General features: G+C 39.7%; 2 protein-coding genes across 7 annotated transcripts in view; both read left to right on the top strand.

Annotated features, from left to right (window-relative positions):
* LOC129763463 (acetylcholine receptor subunit alpha-like) overlaps positions 1-27,681 on the top strand; it is a 427,268-nt gene that overhangs the window by 9,129 nt on the left and 390,458 nt on the right. The window lies entirely within an intron of this gene.
* LOC129761366 (uncharacterized) lies at positions 16,911-22,898 on the top strand. Its single transcript, XM_055759086.1, has one exon. The coding sequence runs from the start codon at positions 16,911-16,913 to the stop codon at positions 22,896-22,898; it is 5,988 nt and encodes a 1,995-aa protein (XP_055615061.1).

Raw genomic sequence — 27,681 nt, 5'->3', positions numbered from 1 at the left:
AACTGTCAAATAAACACCGGAAATTTCCCGCTGAACATTTTTCATTTTTTTTTCATTTTACTGTCAGGGGTCTTAATGGTAAGTTTGAGCGAGATCTGTCATTTAGTTTACAGCGTCAATAAGGACAAGTTAAGTTTTTTTTTGCTCAGCGATTTTTTAAAGGAAAAATTTATAATTTACATTTTGTTGCAAACAAAATTTCTCGTGCCGAAACGTTGACAATGTTGTAGAATACATTTCGTGACTTGACGACAGTAATTGGCACACAAAAATCCACTCCCGTTTGATATAATGGGTACTTTTATAGTATGACATAAAAAAATCCACTTGCGTAAATTTGTTTAACCGTGTTTTGTTCATCGATGCACCCCTCGGTTTTGACAGCTGGTTGTTTACATCTGACACAAACATATTTTTTCGTAGCTGTTTAGTCAATTTCGTGTTTTTGACGCTCAGGAACCTTCCGAGAAATGGGTAGAAAGCAAATCTCAACACAGGTCTGAAATTTGATTGTGCGTGATTTCCAGCGTAAGAAGCCTCAACGAAACATTGCTGGGAAGTATGGGGTAAGCCGTGATGTGGTCCTGCTGGTCTTTCGAAAGCATCAGATGCTCGGCAGCTTGGCCGATTGACCGGGAAGAGTACCGAAACGTGAGATTGATGAAAGAACGGAAACACTATTCATCGGGGAAGTATAGAGAACGATCGTTCGGGCGATTAAAGAAAGGTTGGATCTGGACCTTTCCAATCGCACCATTCGACGACGCTTGGTGAAACGGGGCCTGAAGAGCCATTTCGCCAAAAAGAGACCGATGATCAGCAACACCAACAAAAAAAAGGACTTCAGTTTGCGAGGGCCCACGCCGGCCGCCGGAGTTCTGGAAGCGTGTTATTTGGTCGGGCGAGTCCAAGTTCGAGCTGCTTAACAAGAAAAGGCGACTCCGAGTGTGGCGGAAGAACGACGCGAGCTCTTCTGTGAAGCACGGTGGTGGATGCATCATGGTGTGGGGCTGTTTCTCGTGGGCTGGGGTGGGAAACTTGGCGCAGGTCAACGGTATTATGACTGCCGATGGTTACATCGACATTTTGTGCGAGAACCTGGAAGGATCCATGCTAAAAATGAGACTACACCTTCCAGCAAGATAACCCGAAGCATACTGCGAAGAAAGCAGCAGTATTCTTCCGATCGGCCCGGATCAAACCAATAGTGTGGCCATCCCAAAGCTCCGAATTGAATCCTATTGAGAATTTATGGGCGATTTTGAACAACAAGGTGGACAAAACTGACTTTACGAACAAACAAAACTATTTTGCAGTGTTGAAGATTTTTTTTTTCTGTATTATAGTGACTTTCAACACATTTCGGCTGGTTCGTCATTTTACCTCCATTTTTGGAAGAATGTCGGGAGTGAGAATTGAACTCGTGATCTCTGCGTGAGAGGTGTGGATAGCGTTGAAGAAGGCTTGGCGCTGGCTGGACCAGGACATGTAGAGTATGCCAAAGCATTGTCAGTTGGTTATCGAGACCAAAGGGGGTTATATTGACTATTAATTATTTGTTTTTATTATTATGACAGCGACTAGCGCCATCTTAACGTCGACGGATAAGTTATATGTTCCGTTTTCAGGTCATTCCTTGTTACATCTCCATATAACCGACCTGCGATGTTTAGGGTAATCAGAAATGGTTTCTTGTCCTACTCAACGAAAAACGAAAGAGGATGACATAGAAGTGGGAAAGGGAGAAAGGATTTCGAGGAAAGAGAGAAGGGAAGCGAGATGTCGGGAAAGATCTGAAAAAAGCACTTTTGTTGGGAGTGCCAAAGCCGTGAATGGGGAAAATACCAACAGCGCGCGGAAAAATTTAATAAAACCGATGCAAAGAGAAAAAAATAGGAGTCCGTTTCCGTGTGACGTGCGAGTGCGAGTAGTGGAAGTGTTACCCGAGCTAATGTTGGAAGAGTTTCCCACTCGATCAACACTGATCGAATTCCAGGACGCAGTACCGTTTTCCCTGAATTTTCCACAACGTATTGGAGCCGCAACATCCGGTGACTGGCAGTTCATACCATAGTGCCGTGAGTAATAGAAAATATTATACATGAAACCTATAAGCCCGAAACACCGTCCTTCCCCCCTATGAGTTGCCCCATTGTGGGTAGGAACGCCCTCATGCCCTGAAGACCACATGGAAGAGGGTGTTTGAAACCCGTGAACAGTCCTGAAGGTCTCTAGCCGGACTTCTGTTTTGTAACAACTTTTTTAGACCACACCTTTTTTATGTCCTGTACCCTAAAAGTGCCTAATTAGGAACAAAAATCATTTTTTTTGTTTCCAATTTAAGTTTGCTATAGAATCCGATAGATGAGGTTCTGACCTATTTTCCACATTGGTAAATACAGCTGGGAATGTATTTGCAGCTAAGTTATGACCCAAAGAGAGAGTCGATGTAGAGAAATCGATCAAATCACTTACACCCCTTTCGTTCTAAGCCCCTCATTTTATACATTGAGATGAAGTTAGTAGGAAGTTAATATAATTTGTCTTAGAATTGCCGCAGCAACAACCAGTCAATTCAATGGAACCACCTCCGTTTTGCGGTTTTGGGTGATTGATTGGTTGTTTTTTGATGCGGTGGAAACAGTTCATTATGATTGTGGTTTCAAAGTGTCTGTATCGATTAGGCTATCTTTTATGTTGAAACTCGTGTTTGCAATGTTTGTACGCAGCCCATTTGAAGTTCATCTTTAAACTGTATCAAATTGAGTCACCGCACCAAAATGAACGCATTTTTTTGAGGTTAAAGAGTTGAGCAAGATATTTTCATTTAGAATTCTTTCAAACTTTTGCACATGCTTGGTCCAATAAACGAGCCTCTCGTCATTTAGATTACACTTGTGCCTCTCAGAACGTGCGAACCAATTTCATTTTATCCTTCCCTCTGGGAAGCCTTTCTAGGGGATAAACTTTATCAAGTCGTCAAAACACGCAGTAAAAGACACGGCGGTTGGGAAATCAAGATAAAATTGTAGGAATAAGCTCTATCCCTGAGCCCGGGTGTGTCCACATCAATTCGGTAAGCAAATAGTAATGGGGTCAGGCTCTCGGAACGGAAAAAAAAGGAAAGTGATTGGGTTTTTTATTGTGAAAAGTAAAAGAGGAAGTAAGTTTATAGCGGAAAAAGGACACAAGTGTTGTAGTAGTACTTCGTGAGGATCAAGTGGTGTGAAGAGGGGCTGGAGCCAAACATAATTTCGTCAGTGATAGGAAAATCTTGTTCCAGAAAAGAGCATGTGAGCATCCATTTTTGTCAAACAACTTTAGAGGTAATGTTCGGCGAAAGTAGACTCTCAGCTGCTCAAGAGCAGCGTTTTTATCTGGTCGTTATTTCTTCTAGCAGCGCGCAACATATTTACCAGGTTTCCATTTATTCTATTCGGCTAAGTTGTTTTCGACGTGATATGTGAACATGTAGACGCTATAAAAATAAGTGTTCGGCAACTAAAATGTGTTTTCCTGGCCAGTAACGCTGGGAAAAATAAAATATTATCGTGGAAGTTATTCATATGTTATATGACATCAACAGAGTCTTGCTGATGAAAGCATTTTACAAGTCGTGTTATGGGATGGTTGGTGTGAAGTATGTCCAAGAAATCCGACGCGTTAGTTCATGTTGCCTCTATTCTGTTTCTGGTGATAGCTCTATTAGCCTCATATACGGAAAATATACGAGCAAGCATTCTTATATGATGGAAGTGCTTGTAAGACAACATAAATTGTACATTATGCATTGTTGTGTGAAGCTGAAAATAAATGTTTCTTATGCATCAAAACGATTAACCAGGGTCTATATAAAATAACACTAGACGTTATATTTCGTCTGTTTCGTCTCATACCTTATGTTTGAACTTTGAACATTTTGTTTCGATATAAGGATGGAAGCAAATTTAAAAGGGGGTGCTGATTAATATTTTCCATATAATTACTTTCGCCTCTGGTGAATCATATGCGCCAAACTCTCTTTAAAAAGCGGGTCTCTATGTCGGAGACTGCCGGTGAAATGTAAATAAAGCATCCAATTTAGCGAAGGCAGCCAATTTCTTGCTTTCTTGGTTTTGGTTAGTTCAACATTCCATCGAGCTTTCTCGGCCATAAAAACCAACCCAATTTATGCCTTGCGGGAAAGCGCTCCAAAAGAAATCGCACACAAACATTCCCCTTTGCCCCTCTTCCCAGTAGTTGTCATATTGCATTCGCACGCACGAAATAGCATAATTTGCATTTCCACTCGAAGAAGTAATCCGGGAAAATGGAAAAATATGTGTTGACGATGTTTTGCTGGGACGAGAAATTTCATTACTGGGCGGAGGGATGGAGGGTGCAGGGAATTACGGGGAGTATGATGCGAAACTGTATGCAGATGAAGGCAGCAAATAGCATTTTAATGGAAATGTTAAGTGCTGTCGTGTTCCAGTTTGTTTCAGGAGAAAAATAAACCGGGAGCAAGCGTTCGGCTATCGGCTTCCACATTTATTTTGGATTTGGAATGTACGGCTTGGTCGATCGAGCGGAATCGGAGAATGACTTTTCTTAGTTATTGGATAGATGATAGTGACAATCCAAAATTTGAATTGGCAACCGGAAACAATATACAATTTATATTTGATCGATTACCGGAACTCCCTCAAGGGTTTGATTTTCATGGTGAATTTCGCTTCCTTCTATTGCATGTATGTGTATTTTTATTCTGACTCGAATCTGACTAATTTTGCAGGGATCACAATGTACAAGAATGTACCAAGTCGTCCAAAAAACTAAGTATTGGAACAATTATTCAGGATGCAAATCAGCGAGTGTGAATGTTTGTATTTTTCACAAGGCATATTCCTCTTCCTGGTAATGAAGACTTAGGTGCTAGGGACTACCAACATTTTTCGGCTATTTAGTCCTATTGCTAAAATTTGATGCTAGTCGAATGGTAATGTGTGATTAGAGTGATTTCCAGCGGGAGGGTTCCAGTCAAACTCAGTCCGTGGAAAATAATGATCAGATTTGCCGTTAACACTTTCGTCGCCTAGAGCGATTCGGTCGGAAATTCAACTATCGGTGCGCTAGAGAAATAAGAGGGCAACGATAATAATAAATTTGGAACCGACTCAGGACTTCTTTTCTGTTGAATCCGAATGAAATCAACCTACTGCTATACTAGCTGTCCCGGCAAACTTCGTCCCGCCCAAAATTTATTTTTTGTTATCAATACTTCCAAACATTCACGTTTTCTTACTTACGATCATGGGTCCAATCGCAGAACTGTTCATTGATTCATCTTCTAGTTGACCCTTTACAATTTACTTTTAATATAAATTTCCTAGGACTTCTACCATAACTCGTCATTATAATATCAGATTATTTTCAGATACAATTCTTCTTATTTAGTCAACCGGTAAAATATTCACCCCAATGACAAAGACTATACTTGCACTATTCACATTAATTAAGAACACTACGATAACTACACTTATTTTTGAAACGCGAAATATTGAAGTCAAACACATCGTAGCATCTGTTGAAGATTCGGCTCATCCTTCGCATGGGCTCGTTATGTCCGTAGTTGGTTCGTGAGGGATGAATATGCAGGAAAATCTGTGAGCGTAAATTACGACGGCGGGTGTTTATGTGAATGCAACTTAACAGCGAAGTGCAGTCGATGTTTCCCTGAATCAGATCACCGATGAAGCTTGCCATCGCAATGTTGCGTCTCGCCTCCAGTAGCTCCAGATCTTGTTCATGATTTTTCAATCACTTGCAATAATATGTTTCTCCGCTACATCGAATAAATGTTTGATACAGAAAATATGATAGAATGAAGATATTCCTAAATCGGATAATTCCTTCTTCGAGTTTTGCTCTTATCAACACATTCGGCGATCCATTTTTATTTATATAGATAGAAGAAGATATAAGAGTGCGTTTTATCACTTTAAAATCCATTTCCACTTTCGAACAAAAATCAATTTCGTTGGCGCAAACATCGATTGGACTATGACGCTTGTCACTGTGTAATTATAGAACATATAGGAATTTAATTTTCCGAATTTTCCCATTCCCCTTCAGAGTTTTCCGAAAATTTTCAGTTGTCATGTTTGGTTGAAGTCCCCACCCCCCTTAGGAAGGGGGAGGGTGTCTATCCAACATAGAAACATTTATTGCACCCTAAAACTTTCATATGCCAAATTTGGGTTCGTTTGCTTGATTAATTCTCGTGTTATGAATAAATTTGTGTTTCATTTGTATGGCAGCCACCTCTTAGAGAGGGGAGAGGTGTGTCTATCCAACATAGAAAAAAATATTGCATCCAAAAACGTTCACACGCCAACTTTGGGTTCGTTTGCTTGCTTAATTCTCGAGTTATGCTGAAGTTTGTGTTTCATTTGTATGACAGGCCACCCCCCCCCTTTTAGAGAGGGAGGAAGAGTGTCTATCCAGCCTAAAAACTTTTATTGCACCCTAAAACCTTCAAATGCCAACTTTAGGTTCGTTTACTTCATTAATTCTCGAGTTATACTTAAATTTGTGTTTCATTTGTATGGCAGTCCCCCCTTAGAGAGAAGGGAGGAGTGTCTATCCAACATAGTAATATTTATTGCACCCTAAAACCTCCACATTCTAAATTTGGATTGGTTTGCTTCATTAATTCTCGAGTTATTCTGAAATTTGTGTTTCATTTATATGGCAGCCCCCCCTTAGAGAGGAGGGAGGGGTCTCGAACTATCGTAGAAACCTTTCCCGGTCTAAAAAACCCCTACATACAATTTTTTACGTCGATCGGTTCAGTAGTTTCCGAGTTCATAAGACAGACAGACAGACAGAAATCCATTTATCCATTCGTGCGATATATATATATATATATATATATATATATATATATATATATAGATTCGATGGAGAATACGGAATACTCTGTTCAATCGATTGCGAAGAATCTGTGATTATATCATACCATGAACATATGTCACTTTTGACAAATGACGCAATTTTTTTTTTGATAATGAGAATATCAATCGCGCAACTCGATTAGGCCTCTGTTTATTCCAAAAAGTCGTCATAGTACATCTGAAAGCGAGGGAAGTAGTGACTACGAAATAGTGCGAAGCGCTAGAAGAAAAATTTCGAGTATTATCTCATCGAATTCCGATTCGGATATTGAGGAACTATACGCAAGTGAAGACCTGGACGATATGTTAGAAGAATTTACTATAGACGACATAAAGATATAAAAGATTTTAATACTAAGTTCAATTTTTGAGAATGATTTTCTAACAGTACATTTCAAATGTACCGGTTTATTGATTTTCCAATAACTTTCCAAACATCATATTTCAATCAGACATCTGGTTTTTGAGTTACAATTTTTTGAAAGAAAGATCAATCATTTTAATTACGTCCTTAAAAAAAACAGTCGTAATTCTAATTGGTCATATAATAAAGAAAATTGTAAGTTTAGGTAATAAGTTTCATAAAAATCGTAGAAGGTCGGTTCAGCAGCTGACTGATTTGGGGTGGAATCGCTTTATACGAGAGTTGTATGAATAAAAGTAATTGGCCATTTTGAACTTGGATTTTTCATGATCTCATGTCACTAGTCAGGACTTTCCATTTGATATCCATATTGATGGGGTTTTGAAATAGAAACATACATCGCCATCGCCATGGATTTGCATTTTCACAAATAAGTATGTTCTACTAGTCAAACCTTTTTCGTGCGATACCCATATAGATGAATTGAAAAAAATGTCGCCATTTTGAATTTGCATTTTTATAAATAACTTCTACTAGTTCTACTAGTCAGGCCCTTTCATTTGATACCCATAATGATGGGGTTTTAATAAAATATGTAGTCCGCCATTTTGGATTTTCAAGATCATGGAATACGCAGTTTTAGAACAACAGCAGAGATAAAGGCGTGTTCCAAATTTTAGATCAATCGGTCAACAGGAAGGGGGTTAAAATTCTACCGTTTAAAAGTAGTATAGTTTTTATGTTTTTGATTTTGAATATTCTACATATCCCATATTTCCCTTTTAAGTGCATATTCTATCCAATTCCGTTTGAAAATCCTATTCAAATTCAACGATGAAAGTGTCACCCACATCTGGGTGACGGGGCCTCCCAGGAAATACACTCGTCACCCGGATTTGGGTGACGGGGCGATGAAAGTGTTAAAACGTGCAACATGAGAGAGCAACAAAAATACGAAGTAAAATTAAAAATTGTAATGAGGAAATTTGAAACTATGCTGGAAGTTTCCCTTGTCATTTTTACAAATAAGTGTGTGGACAATTAACATGGCGTCTTCTTTCCTCTCCGTATTGCTCTTCAAGGCTAAGAGATCATTTAATAGTTCGAGAATCAAGCAGATAAAAAAAAGATGAAAAATTTAAAGCATTAATGCCTTGAAAATGTGAAAAAATTTATAAAAAATGGCACTAACTTATTAATGCCACCGCAGCGCAATTATTATTATGAACTTGTTTTGTCGTAATGGATTTTATTCTGAGGTCAATGTGAGGGGAATGAAGTCCCCATCCAAGGAGGATAAGGAAGCGATGCGGCTCCAAGCCGCCGAGGTGACGCAATCCAAATCGGCCGCCGACCCGCCGTTGGAAGCGGCGGTCTCTCACAAGCAAACAGGTATTCCATAGTTTGAAATGAAGGAGACGATGCTTTAGTTAGCTACGACCGAGCGCTAGCGAGGAATGTTTTCCTTCTTATAATAATAATAATAGAAAAAGTTTCAAATTGAAATTAATTAAAATCAGTTTTCGTTATGATTAATCGTGTTTGATTTTTATAGTTTTCATGGTCTCGGGACCAATGGCGCTATATTTTTTTATATTTTTTCTTGGAAGCTGAGGATTTTCTACATAACATATCCAAAAATCAGAGAGGCGTTTTCTTTATTTTATGAGCTATGATTTTTCAAAGTTAACCGATGATCCGAAAAATCTATTTTTTTCTCTTTTTCCCAAAATTACATGAGTATACTAAATGCCATATATTCCAGAAACTATAGAAGATATAAAGTTGACGTCTTCGACAAAAGTTCATAATTTAGTAGCATCTAAAATTTTGTCGAATATACCATATCGCTATCTTGACTTTAAACAAAATTAGTTGTTAATTAGTTGTATTTTTTCGAAGAAAACATGAAAAAGTTATTGTTGGAAAAACATTTTTTTCCTGTCAAAGTGCCCATCTTCCGATGTATGGGTGAGTTGTTGGAAATTGTGAGGGCTGTTGATATTTTTTTTTAGAATTTTATATTAAATATATAGATTGTTGTAAAAAATTAAGAACAAAAATTTGCCCCTTTTCAAAAGGTAATCTAAATATTTTTTTAATATTTCAAGTATGCAAAGTCGCTTAAATGACCCAAGTCTTTGCACCCACAACGTTTCTACTGCTATCTGAGATGGTGCTGCCAACTTCTAAGACGAGTTGGCACGAAATGCGTTAGCTATCGAAAACTAGGATCAGAAATCGGAAAAGACAGAAGGCAGAAAATAGAATAATACCTAATATCTGATATCTGTAGACAAAAGAGATAGCTTTGAACCGTACCTTTCAATATGTTGAAAGGGTATTATTGAAGAGTTAAATAGAGTTGTATAAGTCAATGTACCGAAGTGATTCAAACATTCAGATAGCTAAGACCGCATTTTATTAACCGTTTAAAAGAACAGGGTTAGTATCAAGAAGCGATGCTAAAAGTTTTATTGAGTGGGAAATAAAGTAATCAGACTGGACATCCTGACGCATTTCCTGATCATATTCAGGACTCACACTACCAGATTAATGGAAAAAAAATGATACAACCAACCTATCGGGATTTATCGTAAACTCTGTCATTTCTGGCAACATTTCAACAATCCGAAAAAGCTCTCGTATTTGCAGGGACATCCACGAACAGACAAATAGCTATCTGTCATTTACTTTTTGAAAAAAAATCATGCAAGCGCTGACCGCAACTACGACTGAGGCGATTCATTTGAAAGGTTCAATTCTTTACATTACTTAATTCAATTATTTCGGCTGGGGGTCTTCGTAGCCACATCGGTTGCGTGTTAGCTTACCAAGCGATCGATCGTGAGTTCAAAACTTAGGACCCCAATTGATTATCTTTGTGTTGGTATATAATAACAACGTCCACGCAACAATCATCATGCAAGCTCTGCTTGCAACAAGAAAAACATCGGGCTGTTGTGCCATTAATAACATAACAATGATCATATCAACTATTTCCGCTATTCGGTCTGCTGAATAATGGAAGAACAGAAGGAATACTCTTACGCCTAAATGGTTACTACTGTGCAATTTACCATACAGATGGAACACTCTTACGTCTTGAAATGGCTACTGTGTAATTTACAATTTATAGAAACCATAAACATGTAACATGTACACGATTAAACCCCGGCTCTGTCACAGCTGGAAAAAAACGAGCCTAAATAAATAAACGAGTGGGAAAAAAAACTTGGCGGCTAGTATTTCATCTGTGTAATATTGTCCTCCAAGGCCTCATCCGTGGCTGGTGTATTCCTACAGACCAAAAGCTTGAAGTAACCCCACAAAATAGCCTAGAGCTGTCAAATTGTACGACCTAAGTGGCCTAGAGATTAGTAGCCCACCTGCTTCTTAACACATCCGTCGCCCAACGCGACGTTTCTGAGTTCCTTGCGGGACCCAACTTGCGAATACATCACTGAATGAAGACCAAACTTAGTTTGTAGACAACTTATACATACTCTATCAATATTTTCTTCAATTTGAAGACGAATTAACAACAATGACACATGCCAAATTTATATTATATGCGTATCGTAAAAAATTGCACCGCACATCCGCAGTATAAGTTAATAAAAAGTATAGTATAAACATTATAATAATATGGTTATAATTTTATTATTTTTCTACATATCCTATAGTTACACTTAGGTGCTATTCCATCAAACTCTTTTTAGAAATACTATTCAATTTGAACGAGGAAAGTGTTACCCATATCTGGGTGACGGGGTGACGAACGTGTTAATTCGTCTATTATTTTTATTACTGTGTGGCAAGAATGTAAATTGAATGCTAATCACACCAACAAAAATTTGCGGTACACAATAAAATGGTATAAGTTTGTGAAACATATTTTTCACAGAGGATTTGATGGAAACGAATCTCCAAGGAGATACCCTAGATTATAATAATAGCCATCTATTTCCGTCAGCAAAGCCAGAATACGTAAATTCAGGAAGCTTATAGCAGCTGACTTTTCCCTAAAACAAAAATCACTAACAGATTAAAATAACACTTTTTTTTCTGAAATTTTCTTCAAAAGAAATATGAGGTCACAAAAATGTCTTCATTGAAACGCTTGTTGAATTAGTTTGTGAAATTAAAACAAGAAAAGAAACATCATGTAAATTTCAAAGACTTATATTCATATCACATTGAATGATGAACGAAACAACTCCAACTCCTCTATTCTTGAAAAAGTTAACCTTGTTAGGGTAGAATAAATATGGGACATATTCTTTCATTGCAGTTGCAAAAAGTGTGAATAGTAATTGATTAAATCAGTTGATTGAGGGGGTAGTACACTATGGAAACTTGAAAAAACTAAAAAAAAAATTACTATAGTTTTTGTCTTAGATTTGTCCGATGCTCCGTTTTTAAGTTACAAGCCAATTAGTGGACCTAAGCCTTTGCGTAAGGAGCGCGGATCCGATTTTGATGAAATAGTTCTAGCTAAATTAGCTCCGCTAAATTCCCACATCGTACGTAGGATTTTTTGATATTTTGGAAAATCAAGTTTTGGTGAATGTTTTTGTCTGAATTTTTGACGCTAAAACGCATTTTTTTTATAAAAAATGTCGCTATTTCGTTAAAAATCAATATTTTGAAAAAATTCTTGGTACGATGACAGGAAATATATCCAAGATGACGTAAAAAAACATTGGTTGAAATCGGTCCAATAGGAAGATTTGTAGAACTCCCAATCGTTTACAAGGTTTTGGGTTCAACAAACCGGTTGCGGCTAGGGGACAGTCCAATTGATACCAATATTTTTTTTGTTTGTTAAGTAATATATACCTAATAAAACTGTGTTATCCGATTAATCATAGTAATTTGCTTTCTCGTTGAAAAATCGCGAAAATCACATACTTTTTATGATGTTTATAGTGTACTATCTCCTTAATCTAAGTTTTGTTTTCATCCTCGCAAATCGTCCAACGCGAACTCCTTATCGCATTTGAAATTACGATTCATCTCACAAATAAGCTCTTCTCACAGTTGCGCTTATTGAATAACTGATTCCACCATACGGTAACTCTTAGACATTACTTCCCTGATATTTCCCCACAGACTGAAATGCAATGCTTCTAAAGCACTTTTACAGGATGCTCAAATATTTATTGCAAAAAGTTGCCCCTTCCTATCATCTGCCATACCTCATTACCGATCTACTGCGGACTGAATGAAGGAAGCAAATCCGTGAGCAGACGTTTACTTCCTTTCCCTTCCCGCCCTCGTTTTGGTTGCCGGAGAACTTGTGCCACAGTGCCCGATAGTGGCCCTGTTCTGGTATCTGCGGCTGACCTAGAAACCTCAATATACGGTTTTCTTCTATTCATGCCGCACCAAGCACAAGCACCAACAGCAGCAGCTCATGGGTGGACACCCATTCGTCGAGGACATTGCGCCATCCATGTTTGTACACACCACGAGACAGGACAGTTTTCAGACACATATACACACCCAGTTGAATTTCGCAAGACGGGAGTGTTGATTTACATTTTTGCTGGTACTGCTCATTCTAAACCAGCTACCAATGGCTGACCAGACTGTTGGCTGCTGATTTTTTCTGCTATCTAACTTGTCCGTATTTATCTTGCCATGTGCGAAAAAAAAAGATAAATGCTGTGGTTACATAAATATTTATGGCACGGTGAGAGGTACAGCATCGCAACAATATTTGAGAGAAAAAAATCAATAATATATTGATGAATCGACGGCCACAAGGGAGCAATCAACCATGCGTTTCCACATTGCTTTAGATTTGGAAACAAATACATGGAGTAGTAGCATGGACGATTGAAGATTTATTAGTGTACACCCAGGTTTCTTTTTACGCGGGGGATACGTACCGCGTAAAAAAAATCGCGTTAATTCGAAAATCCGCGTAAAAAAAACGCGTTAATTGGAAAATCCTCGTAAAAAAAACATGTCACCTAATGATAGATATCAAATGAACTATCCTTACGTAGAACGGAAGTGAAAAGTTGATTACTCGCTTCCGAAAACGCGTAGTTTTTTCCTGCAATTTCGTTGGTTACTGGTAGGTTCGGTTTTCCTCACGAATGGGGACATTTGCTGTTGCTAAAAGATTCCTTTGTGATGTGTATACTCTACTGCCGAGGCATGTGCAGAACCACTGTTGGACCGTCCAGAGCTAAGTAGACAGGGAAATCCATTCAAGAATCGCCTTTCGTAAAAACCCCGCCCCGTTGTACAGCCCGCTGAGCTACCCGTTACCTAACACCTAAAATCCACGTAAGAATCGTGATAAGGTGCTGCACTAATTTCTTTCATAAGCGCTAAGCTCCGTTACAAGCGCTAATTACTGTAATATGCTCTGAGGAAACACAAGAGAAAAATGTGAGCTGAGGGGGAGATGTGATATTGCACTGGTCTTAATTGGAAAATCCGCGTTAAAAAAACCGCGTTAATTGGAAAATCCGCTTGAAAAACCGCGTTATTTGGAAAATCCGCGTAAAAAAATCTCGTAAAAAAATCCACGCAAAAAAAAAAACGCGTAAAAAAACCTGGGTGTACATAATTTGGGATGCGTGTAAGCGAATTACATTGAATTGTTTTTTGAACATTGAACATTGAATTATTCAAATAGGTGCCCTTAAAGGAATTTCAATTGTTGCTCTTTATTCATGTCTGTTTAACGATTTTTCAGCAATCACGAAGCAGAGTCAAATTTTTATGTCAGTAAAATGTAGCTATTGCGACTAAAATCAAACCTGAAACCTTTTGTTTATACGAGGAACCCTCGAAAGCGCGAGGTAACCTGTACTGATAGAATTGCCAACAGCGAAAAGCTTAGCCGTATTTCATTTGCAATTAATTGTGAGCAAAGAAAAAAAGAAATACAACAGGAATAATTTGCAGTTATTATTATTGGATTTAGTGTTTTATCACACCATTTCGCTGGAAGGATTAATTTTTGAGATGTTTGAGGCTACGTATAAACTTAGGAGCTCAATTTACTATTGTACATAAAAAGCACTCTAGCTTTTCCAGGCTCGCTCGGCTGTTTATTCGTCAGTGAGCGCCCAAAAGACGTTCGAAAATATACTCAACATGTCGTAGTCTTGGGAAAAAGTCAATTTGAAAACTTTAAAGTTAGGTTTTGTTATTAGCTTCAAGCCGACATATGTTTTCAATTAGTTTTAATCCGTTTACAAATACAATTTTAACTCACAATTTTTAGTGCAATTCTTTATACACGAGTTTTCTTTTTCAGCTTTCTTTTAAATTATAACTTTATAAACTATCGAATTCAATTTAAATTTCAACTTGTAGTACTTTGTTTTCTAAAGAGTATCCCACATCAAATTGCATGACGGAAAAAACGCTGTAGAAAACTTCCTCGTTGTCCAATCTTTTTCAAACTTTCAAACAATAAAATATAACTCATTGAGAAGCTTTCGGCATATTTATTTTATTCAGCTTCAATACCATAACCGTATGCCCGCACCTTACGCTAAACTCCACTCATGAGGTTCTGTACAACCTCTGGCTGCAGCTTCTTCTGTAAGGAAACCCATTTTTTCTTCATGTCTTCCTCAGATTTGACCTCCTTGGAATGCTTCCGTAGTGCCTGCTTCATAACAGCCCAGTATTTTTTGATAGGACGTAGTTCCGGTGCGTTGAAGGAGGGGGAGGCGTTTGTTTCATGTCCTCGAGTACGAAAGTGACCCTGTTGGCGTCGTATCACTTCAGGACATACTTTGAATAGTGACATGAATCTAGATTCGACCAGAAGATTGTAGGACCAACGTGTTACTTCAGTAGAGAAAGCGGATGCTTCTGTAGACACTCCTTGAGGTAGATCTGCCCGTTTACAGTCCCGGTAGCCACGAACGCACTCTGTTGAGCAGATCGGTGGCCAAATCATGTATTTCTTGGCAAACCTTGAAAGTTTATGTTTCCTTACTTCCTCCGGAACATTAAACTTGTGCTGGGCCGTGAAGAACATTACCCCCGGAAGCTGCCGGAAGTCCGGCTTGATGTGAGTCTCATCATCCATGATGAGACAATGAGTCTTCGTCAGCATCTGGGTGTACAGTTTCTAAGCCCGTGACTTTCCCACAATACTTTGCCGTTCGTCACGATTAGAAGCCTTCTGCATTTAATACGTATGCAATCGATTCCGGTCCTTAGTTCTCTGAACGAAAGAATTGGACAGCTTCAACTTTTTGGCCACATCCCTGACTGAAACAACGGGATTCCGCTTAAACGCTTTAACGACACGCTTTTGATCCTTATCACTAACAGAACAAGCATTCTGACCGCATTTTACCTTCCGTACGATGCTCAGAGTTTTGTAGTAACGTTCAATCACAGGAGTCACCGTTGACTGCACGTTTCCGTGTTGTTTTCCGATGTTTCAATTAGAGAGTTGTGGATTTTACATTTTTTTTCCAATTTTCGAAAAACTGACATCGATAAACTGTGTAAACAATACACTTGAAACTACTTCTACCCAAATTTTCAAGAGAAAATACCCTATTAGTAATTTTCCAAGGCGTTTTTCCGGTTTGAAATGCGTGATTATGGTGTATCGTGTATTGTTCTGTTTTCTGTCAGATTCGATCCCAGTTGGCGAACTTTGTTGTCAACCCGGTAGCTACTGTTAGCTACAGGATTCTAACAAAAATCATGTTGACTGCTCCCTAGAGCTAGAGTGATACTGGAAAATGAATCGCAATTCCATCTTTTATACTCTAGCCCAGTGGTACTCTACCTTTTCTTCAGAGGGGCCACAAGCACGTGTTGGTCATAATGTCGCGGGCCCCAAAAAAAAAAATTAACATGTACATTGCTCGCTGTCTCGAGCGACACTGGAACACTGAACTTACTGACTTTTAAAGTATCAGTATCTCATAGCGAAATTCCACCGATCCAAAAACACTCATTAGAGGCGTCGAAGGTAACCTGTTATTTACGCCACGTCGGAAAGTGCTCCGGCTGCACCCTACGCCAATCTACACTATCGACCGCTGAACGTACCACACCTATTCACACGCGAGGGATCTCACGCGACTATTGTGCAATGAAGCCCGATTTACAAACACATATAAAAACACAAAGAAAGTAAAAAGTAAACATCAGGAAACAATCGAAATAGCTAACTCCTTAAAACTACATTGAAACTACTTCTTGAAATTAGTGAATTTATATACAATTTATCTTATTATATATCTTATTTGCTATACTAAGACTAGAAAGGTGAGAAATACGTGAAACTAAAGCATAATCCTAAACGTAATTTATGATATATTCCTACAACTAAACAGATATATGTAGACAAACAAGTTCTCCTGTACCGAAATCGCTCACAAAATCACAAAACGCACATTTATATACAAGGTTAATCCAGCGAAAAACACTAAAAGTAAATTTGAAATTATAATTAATTAGCCTAGCTTAACTATCTTAATTTATACACAGGAATTTTATAACTTCTGTTCATTGAAATAAACCACCTAGAGATAGAAGTTCATCGAATTTTGTTTCATTGTCGCTGTGATCAACATCTTATAAAATTCTTTTACATCAATCCCGAGATGTCGAAGAAATCAACCAACTCTGGACGGGTAAGCGGCGCATTACCTACGACGGATGACGTAGCCTCAGGCCAGAATACCGGAACCAAACCGAAAGTGCTAAGTTCCATTGTTATTGGTGGAAGCTCAAAGTCAGCTCCGTCAGTGTCCGACACGAGGCGAAACCCCATACGCGTTGTCCGAAAGAAACAAGATTTTCATTGTCGATTATGTAATGAGCGGGATAACGAAAAGATGGTACAGTGTGATGGTTGTGAACAGTGGTTCCACTACGAATGTGTGGAAGTTACAGATGATGTTGCGAACGTTACCTGGATCTGTCCCATCTGCAATATAGCGAAGGATTCAGGGCCAGTAGTGACTAATCCCCCCACTAGTATCAACACAGAGCAGAGCATTCATAACACTCCAGAAGAGCAGCTGCAAGGACAAACCGAGCCGGCTAAAAAGGATGTGCCCTTGGAATGTCCAAAAAGTAAGGCATGTTCAGGCAGGAGTGAAGCAAAGAGATTGAGAGAGTTGGCGCTTCAAAAACTCAATGACGAGTTTCAATTGGAGAAAAAGTATTTGGAGAAAAAGTATGTGATCCTGAAGGATTGCGTTAACGATACGTCAACTGTCGTCAGTGATTTGGAAAAAATGTCTAAGATTCAGGAATGGGTCGAAGAAACCGAACGCCATGGTGAAGAGGACGATTCCGGTTTAGTGGAAGAGGAGACGAATGGACATGCATCGAACAACGCGAAGCAGTCACAGGAGCACCCCGCTCCAAATCTCACTCAGCCCAATATCCGATCATCGATTCCTCTGGGTCAACAGGATCAACCGTCGCAGCGTACACACACGCACCACATTAGTTCCACTGGAAACCGACCATCGATCATTCCTTCGATGAATCCAGGCACATTGGTAGATGGCAACGATTTCATTCCCGCACAGCGTTCAACTCCAGTTCATCGACCATCTCTGGCTGCACCACCCGCAGCGACAGTTAATGACGAAACGGTGTGTGTATTGAATCGAAGTCAGCTTGCCGCACGCCAAGCTGTTTCCAAGGACTTACCAGAGTTCAGTGGGAATCCAGAAGACTGGCCACTGTTCTTTTCGATGTTTAACTCCTCAACCCAAATGTGTGGGTTCTCGAACGAAGAGAACATGTTACGCCTGCGGAAATGCTTGAAGGGAAAGGCGCTGGAGGCAGTGAGGTGTCGACTACTCCATCCAACTAACGTAGCCGGGGTGATGTCGACGCTGAAGATGCTCTACGGGAGACCGGAGGCTATTGTTCAAGCAATAATTCTGAAGGTTCGTTCACTACCTCCACCGAACATGGATAAACTGGAAACAGTTGTGAATTTCGCGCTCACGGTAGAAAATCTCGTTGCCACGATTCAGGCATGTGAAGTTGGCGACTTTGTGTACAATTCATCACTCAGGTACGAGCTGGTAGAACGGCTCCCATCGTCACTCAAGATGGACTGGGCAAGATATTCTCGTGGGAAACAGAGTCCAACGCTCATCGATTTCAGCGCGTGGTTATATACAACCGCGGAAGATGCCAGCGCCGTCATGATCAGTAGCAGTAGCGAGCAGCGTGTTCGGGGAGGCAAGAAGGATGGCTTTCTGAATTTTCATTCCGAGGAGGGATCCCCCAGTACAAGATCTACCGAAGCTTCGTTCAAAACGAAATCATCTGGTGTAGTCGTTAGGGATCAATGTACAGTTTGCAAAGGTACTTGCCCCTCTGTAGCAAAGTGCAAGAGATTCCAGGAATTTAGCTACGATTCCAAGTGGGCAACCATCAAGGAGTGCAAGTTGTGCCGAAAATGCTTGAGAAAACATAATGGGTCTTGTAAACAGTCCAAACCGTGTGGAATGAACGGATGCGAATTCCTGCATCATCCGCTGCTTCATAATATGCAAAAACATGAAATCTCAAGAAGTATAGCGTCGAAGCCAACACCTCCTAGTACCGCACAAACAGAAACGAGGAGAACCGATCAAAGTTGTAATGTTCACCAAGGTCAGTCGGACATACTATTCAGAATTGTTCCTGTCATGCTGTATGGACCAAAGAAGACGATACGCACATACGCGTTCGTTGATGATGGGTCCGAGCTCACGCTAGTGGAGCAGAGTCTGTCCGATGAGTTGGGTGTGCAGGGACCGACAAAATCGTTATGCTTGAAGTGGACCGGCGGTACGCAGAAAATGGAGAAAGAGTCGCAGAAGATAAACCTGCAGATATCAGGCGTGCATAGTTCGAAAAAATATGATCTGTCTGGTGTCTACACTATGTCCTCTTTGCAAATTCGTCCTCAAACATTACTGCTTGCGGAGATCCAGAGAAAGTACCCATATCTGGCAAAATTACCTCTCGAGTCGTACTACGATGTCAGTCCTCGTATCCTTATCGGTCTGGACCATGCTAGACTGGGACATGCCATCAAAAGTCGAGAAGGAGGCGACAACGAGCCAATCGCTGTCAAAACAAGGTTAGGGTGGATGCTCTTTGGTAATTGTACCGCCAAAGAGAAGGCTGAGCAGTACGTGAACTACCACAGCGTACAAACGTGCGAGTGCAACCGGCATCCAGACGATGACCTACATAAGTTGGTGAAAACGTACTTCTCACTCGACAGTCTTGGACTCATAAAACCAGACAAATTGCTGGTGTCACATCAAGACCAACGAGCACAAATGCTCCTGGATACGCTTACTCGACGTATAGCTGGCCGATATGAATCCGGGCTCCTCTGGAAGTATGATGACGTCCGACTTCCGGATAGTGAATCGATGGCGCTGAAGCGGTGGAGGTGTCTAGACATTCGTATGAGGAAGGATCCTGTTCTAGCCGAGATGATAAAGGCAAAAATTGATGACCACGTTAGCAAAGGCTACGTAAGGAAGTTAACCGTTGAAGAGTTGCAATCGCCAAGGCCTCGTGTGTGGTACCTTCCGATTTTCCCGGTCGTCAACCCAAACAAACCGGGTAAGATTAGGCTCGTTTGGGACGCAGCAGCCACCGTCCACGGATTGTCCCTCAATAGTTTCTTGCTGAAAGGTCCTGACCAGCTGACATCTCTTCTATCCGTGTTGGTGCAGTTCCGAGAGTTTCGGATAGCAGTGTGTGGTGACATCCGCGAGATGTTTCACCAGGTGATGATGAGAATTGAGGACCAGCACTGCTTACGCTTCTTCTGGAAAGACAATGATCATGCTACGGAGCCGAACATCTACGTAGTACAGGTGATGACCTTCGGTGCCTGCTGCTCGCCGAGTACCGCACAATATGTAAAGAACAGAAATGCCAAGAGCTTCGAACGAGATCATCCCGAAGCTGTCGACGCTATAGTCAACCGACATTATGTGGACGATATGCTTGTGAGCGTGGAGTCTGTGGAGAAAGGAATCCAGCTTGTACAGGACGTCAAAAAGATCCACGCAGCAGCTGGGTTCGAAATGCGGAACTGGATATCTAATTCTAGTAGCGTTCTGGCAGCGGTTAGTGAGGAAATAACGAATGAGAAGAACCTTGCTATCGGAGACGAATGCGTAACCGAAAAAGTCCTTGGTATGTGGTGGGATACTTCGAAAGACTGCTTCACCTATAAGGTATCCGCACGATATGATAGAGAACTCATCTCAGGACACCGTCGACCAACGAAAAGAGAAGTGTTACGCACCCTAATGATGGTTTTCGATCCATTGGGACTCATTGCACACGTTATGATGTTCCTGAAAGTTTTACTGCAGGAGATCTGGAGAACGTCTGTTGGGTGGGATGATCCGATCGAGGACTTGCAGTACGACAAGTGGCTGTCTTGGTTGGCAATTTTTCCGCAGATAACAACCGTTGAAATACCACACTGCTACCGAGTGCTAACACCCGCAGAAGCCGGTACCGATGTACAAATGCATACATTCGTTGATGCAAGTGAGAACGGCTTTGCTGCGGCGGTATATTTACGATTCGAGAATGGCGATACTGTTGAATGTTCGCTAGTAAGTGCCAAAACAAGAGTTTCTCCACTCAAATTTTTATCGATTCCTCGATCCGAATTGCAAGCGGCAGTTATAGGCGTGCGGCTTGCAGATACTATTTCAAAATCGCTCTCAATCCACGTTACGCAGCGGACGTTCTGGACAGATTCCAAAGACGTACTCTGTTGGCTCCGTTCGGATCACAGACGATACACTCAGTTCGTTGCATTTCGGGTCAGCGAGATACTCGAAACGACAGAGATATTCGAGTGGCGATGGGTTCCGACAAAACACAACGTAGCTGATGAAGGAACGAAGTGGAAGCGAGCGCCTAACTTGGCTAGTAACAGTCGCTGGTTCCGTGGACCGGAGTTCCTTTTGCTCAAAAAAGAAAACTGGCCTGAGAATCCATTTCCTGGAAGAACCACCAATGAGGAGCTTCGACCGCATCTCCTCGTTCATACTCGACCCAGGGGTTCGCCAATTTGTCCCCAGAATTATTCCAAATGGATCATTCTTCTACGCGTAACGGCCTATGTGATGCGCTACATTCGCAACCTAAAGCTTAGTTGCTACGGAAAACAACGAGTACTCGGGCCACTGCAACGGCAAGACTTTATAGACGCGGAAAACCATCTGTTTCGCTGTGCTCAGTCCGCCGTTTTCGCAGAGGAAATAGCTATCTTCGAGAAGAACCGTTTGCTGAAGAGTTCAGCTAAAAGCATTCCCAGATCTAGCCTGCTCTACCAGTGGTGTGCCTTTCTGGATGAGAATGATGTTCTTAGAGTCAAAGGCCGAACGAAGGCCTGTGCGTTCGTCGATCGAGATGCATTTGAACCGGTGATACTTCCCCGCGACCATCCTGTAACCCGCCTCGTCATCTCCGCCATACATGAGCGATTCAACCATCAGAATCACGAGACAGCGATGAACGAAATACTCCAACGCTACCGTATTCCTCATCTGAAGACAACATACCGAAAAATGCGGAAAGACTGCCAACAGTGTAAGATCCTTCTCGCAAAACCACAACCTCCAGAAATGGGCAATCTTCCTCCTGCTCGTCTAGCTGCCTTCGCTCGTCCATTCACTCACACGGGTGTGGACTATTTCGGTCCAATATTGGTGTCGATTGGAAGACGAACCGAGAAACGGTGGGGGGTTCTCGCCACCTGCTTAACCACTCGTGCCATTCACCTGCAGATCGCTCATACACTGACTACTGATTCCTGCATAATGGCCATTCGCAACATCATGGCTAGGAGGGGTATTCCGGCGGCGATCTACAGCGACCGTGGAACTAATTTCCGAGCTGCAAGCAAAGAGTTGCAGAGTGCAATAGAAAACCTTGATCACGATGCACTATTGGAGGAGTTCACCTCGAGTCACACCGAGTGGTTTTTCAACCCTCCTGTCACGCCCCACATGGGTGGAGCGTGGGAGCGTCTGATCCGGAGTGTCAAGCAGAACCTTGGTCGATTAAAGTCTAGCAGGCTGTTGACACACGAAGTACTGGAAAACGCATTGCTGGAAATCGAAAATATTATCAATTCTCGTCCTCTGACCAACATTCCAATTGATGGCGACGATTCGCCGGTGTTGACGCCCAACCACTTCCTAGTGGGGTCAGCTAATGGCCTGAGATCTTGGGTTCCTCTGAATGACAGCCCTGTCTTGCTTAGGAACAGCTGGAAGCAATCACAATTTCTAGCGGACTTATTCTGGAAGCAGTGGGTTCGCGACTATCTGCCTACGATAACTCGTAGGACCAAATGGCTCACACCAGTAAAACCGATTACAGTTGGAGATGTGGTAATCATCGTTGATCCAAAGTTTCCTCGAAATTGCTGGCCGAAAGGCCGAGTGATTGCTACGTGTCAGGCCCCAGACGGTCAGGTAAGATGGGCCACTGTGCAGACTGCTTCAGGTGGCATCTACGAGCGGCCTGCGGTGTCCTTAGCAGTAGTCGACGTAGGCGCTGAGACGAACACGCTTCAGAAGTAGTCTTCGCGTATTCCGGGGGGGAGTGTTATTTACGCCACGTCGGAAAGTGCTCCGGCTGCACCCTACGCCAATCTACACTATCGACCGCTGAACGTACCACACCTATTCACACGCGAGGGATCTCACGCGACTATTGTGCAATGAAGCCCGATTTACAAACACATATAAAAACACAAAGAAAGTAAAAAGTAAACATCAGGAAACAATCGAAATAGCTAACTCCTTAAAACTACATTGAAACTATTTCTTGAAATTAGTGAATTTATATACAATTTATCTTATTATATATCTTATTTGCTATACTAAGACTAGAAAGGTGAGAAATACGTGAAACTAAAGCATAATCCTAAACGTAATTTATGATATATTCCTACAACTAAACAGATATATGTAGACAAACAAGTTCTCCTGTACCGAAACCGCTCACAAAATCACAAAACGCACATTTATATACAAGGTTAATCCAGCGAAAAACACTAAAAGTAAATTTGAAATTATAATTAATTAGCCTAGCTTAACTATCTTAATTTATACACAGGAATTTTATAACTTCTGTTCATTGAAATAAACCACCTAGAGATAGAAGTTCATCGAATTTTGTTTCATTGTCGCTGTGATCAACATAACCGATGCGTAACAAACTTTCACCTTCAATTTTCCACTGATGAACGCAGCTCCCTCTGCAGAAAAATGTATTTCTCACATACGGCTTGAAAGGCGCAGTTGATGCCACATTTAACCCAGAAACAATACTCGAATTCACGAAAATTAATTGAACGATTAGAAAAAGAAACCAATAAGTAATTAAGAACGATTTATCAGTCATCCCGATAGCGAAATTGCAGAAAATAGGAATTGAACAAAGACTCTTAAACTGGCTCAATTCTTATCTAACAAACCGTGAACAAATTGTTCATTTTCAAAATTCTCTTTCAAATCCAGTAAAAGTCACTTCGGGAGTCCCACAAGGTTCTCATCTTGGTCCTCTTCTTTTCATTTTGTACGCAATGGCATCTCCTTCGTTCTCAAGCGTATCAATGTACTTGTGTATGCCGACGACATGAAGCTTTTCGCGGAAATTGGAAATGAAAACGACATCGAAGCATTTCGAAACGAAATACATGTATTCCATACTTGGTGTGTTAAAAATCTACTAACACTGAATGTGAAAAAGTGCAACTCTATAACATTTAGCAGAAAAAAACATGTACCAAATATTGTAATATGTCTTGGAAATCTAAATGTAGAAAAATGTGAAATAGTTAGAGATCTAGGTGTCGTCCTGGACTGTAAACTCACATTCATAGAACACTACAACTCTGTAATAAATAAGGCGAATAGTGTGTTAAGTTTTGTCAAACGCTTCTCACACAACTTCCAGGACCCATACACAATAAAGCTTTTATATATTACATACAGACCTATTCTGGAATACTGTAACATCGTTTGGATCCCGTGTATGGTCGTACATGAAGAACGCGTTGAGTCAGTCCAGAAACAGTTTCTTCTATTTGCAACTATTCGTAAACTCAACTGGACCTCATTTCCACTTCCTTCATATGAAGCACGCTGCATGCTCATAAACATCCAAACACTAAAAGAACGCCGTGAATTTGCAATGCTTTCTATTGTTAATGACCCAATTTCGCAACGAGTACAGTCAGCTGAATTACTAGAAAAACTAAATTTCTATGTACCTGGGCGTCAACTAAGAACACGAAATTTGTTTCTAACCAAAACATCCAGAACAAATTATGTAAATAACGCCCCTATCAATCGCATGATGCGTATATACAATCAGCACTGCGAAATAATTGACACAACAATGAATAAAAAACAGCTAAAAAGAAACATGTACCGCAAAAATAATATTTAACCTAAGAAAACATTGTAACATTAGTGTATAAGTGTGTAGTCTACATTTATTTGACGAAATGAATAAATAAATTTAGTATGCATCGCGAATATTGCTCTCGTGCTAAACACGGTGCGGCCCAAGGCGATAACATATTTTCCCCACCACCATTATATTCAATATTTCTCTTCTACTATTATTTATTATTATTATTAATATCTCATACTTCTACTACAACTAATTCTACTATTTCGCGCATATTTCGAGCATGCATTCCTCCTCCATTGCCAATGCATCAACCGCTGATTAATCTTAACTTCGATGGATGATTAATTTCACCAATATTTATAGTTTTTTGTGAATTCAATAGTTTGCTTTCAAAGCAATTATCAAAGATTTTTTTTGGAAAAGAATTTCATTGAAAAAAAAATGAAAATTAAAGTTTATTTTTCTCAAAAACATATGCTTTCAAAATTCTGAAAAAAAATACATATAAATAGCCCTTAGAATTTCCAACAAGTTTTTTTTACATCGGAAGATGGGCACATTTACATGGAAAATTTCTTTCGAACAACAACTTTTCCATTTTTTTTTTCAGACAGACAGTCAGACAGAAATCCATTTATATATATTGATAATACTATTAATGTTTAATTCGTAACATTTTTATGTATAAATTATCGCTCTGCTAACTTTTCTCTATTTGGAAACGTGTCAAGAACATGTCGAACGTGAGAATTTACACAAGAAATGTTACGAGCAAAACATTATTTTTTTTCAGGATTCTCATACAAAAATAACTTATATTCCAAAAACTATAACGTATAGAAAGTTGACGTCTTCGACAAAAGTTCACATTTTTTAAGATCTAAAACTTCATCGAATACCCTATATCGCTATATTGACTTTAAACAAAATTAGGATCAGTTGTATTTTTTTCAAAGAAAATATAAAAAAGTTGTTGTTAGAAAAACTTTTTCCCTGTAAAAGTGCCCATCATCCGATGTATGGACGCCTTGTTGGAAATTGTAAGGGCTATTCATGTATATATTTTTGGGAATTAAAAAAAATACGTATTTGAGAAAAATGAATTTTAATTTTCAAAATAACTTTTTTTCACTGAAACTTTTTTTCCAAAAAATTTTTGGTATTTTTTCGTAAAAATTTAAACAATTTCCTACATTTCATCCTTTGACATGAATTTTGAAGGCATCATAGTTTTTAAGTTATAAATTTTTGTAAAAAATTTGGCTTTTTCCAAAATGTTGTCTAATTATTTTTCGAATATCTCAAGTATGCAAAGTTGCTTAAATGGCCCATGTCTTTACACCCACAACGTTTCACTGCTATCTGAGATGGTGCTGCCAGTCGAGTTGGCATGAAATTCGTTAATAATCTTTCATTTTCCTTACATGTTCGCTCATGTTCATATGTTAACGTAGTTCTATGTTAAAATGAAATCAAAGCACGACTGCATCTGCATGATTGCGCACTGAATACAAGATAGTATAGATTGTATAGAGATTGTATAGAATAAATCTCTTGTTTGTTATGTGCATAGTGGTTTTCATGTTGTATCTTTATTTTTATTTTATTACGAGGGTCGTTCATAAAATAAGTTTCAGTGCCTCAGAAATCGCGGAAAAATAAAGTTAGGACATAAAACAAGGCGATTTCCGAAATCTAAGTTTTATTTTCCATTCTAGTAACTATCACTTATTCCCGGTGATGAAAGAGGCGTTCTGCGGTCAACGATTCGATAACACTGAAGAAATTCGTGACGCAGTTACATCGCACTTCAAAAAGTTGGACGCTACGCACTTCGCGCTCGGAATAGAAAAACTCGTGCCATGCTATGAAAAATGCCAAGAACGTTACAGCGGTTATGAGGAAAAATAGAAAATAAAAATTAGATTACGAAAATCACCTTGTTTTTTGTCCTAACTTTATTTTTTCCGATTTCTGAGGCACTGAAACTTATTTTTTGATCGACCCTCGTATATTAACTTTAAAGAACTCAATGCCGTTGTTTTCTTGTTGCCCGATTCATGTAATTGAAATGTGATCATTTTTTATGCGATGATGATCAAACTATAACATTCTTCGTTTAGGGTCTCAAGACGGAACAAAGTTTAAGGGCTAGAGTATGTATTGTCTCAAATTTCTAAGAAATTTTTTATTGTTCTTAGAAAATAAAAATACAAATTACAGCTCAAATATACGAACCGTATGGGGATACTTTCGCTACTGTTCACCATTGTTTGGGATCATCAACGCCACTTGCATATAATGATAGATATGATCAATCCAATGATAGTCCAGTGAACGGCTCCAGCTTTGACACAAATTTGAATAGCACAACATACCTACAGTGATATAAATTCGAGTTCGTACTCCCCACCATGCAGATCTTTTTTCCCTTTTTTTGGAAAGCCGAAAAAATGCTTTCGGAACATTCTATTTAGATAAAGTCATAGTTTGTCGTTTGGTTTCCTCCATACAAAATGACAACCATCGGAGCCAAAGATGTTTAATTTGGATTTGGAAATCTGACTTAAAGCACAAGCCACATAAAGTTTGCACATGATTACATTACAATTGCCCAAAAGTTATTGATAATCTTCCACAACCTCTCGACATCATTCAACCAAAGTACTATGGGAGAATTCTGGGTAGAAAAGTTAGAAACCATCAGATTTTTAAAAATAACGATTTTAAAAACTACTTGATGAATTTATGGATAAATTTTCCTTTTAATACACCAAAGAAATTCGAACATAACGGCTAAAGGCAGCTAATGACAGTTCCATTCAGCAAGGGTTGTCATACTAAAGATGGAATTCTGAAATTGATCAATCCCTTCGAAATAGAATTAAAATTACACCGTACGCATATGAGTTTGAGTCAATTTTCATACATTCGCACATA

Source organism: Toxorhynchites rutilus, chromosome 1, assembly GCF_029784135.1.
Source record: "Toxorhynchites rutilus septentrionalis strain SRP chromosome 1, ASM2978413v1, whole genome shotgun sequence".
In the NCBI taxonomy this organism is placed as follows: domain Eukaryota; kingdom Metazoa; phylum Arthropoda; class Insecta; order Diptera; family Culicidae; genus Toxorhynchites; species Toxorhynchites rutilus.
This window is presented reverse-complemented; position numbering and strand designations above follow the sequence as displayed.

What these genes read in the sequence shown, in the direction of transcription:
- LOC129761366 (XM_055759086.1), top strand. Translation starts at nt 16,911, where the DNA reads ATGTCGAAGAAATCAACCAACTCTGGACGGGTAAGCGGCGCATTACCT.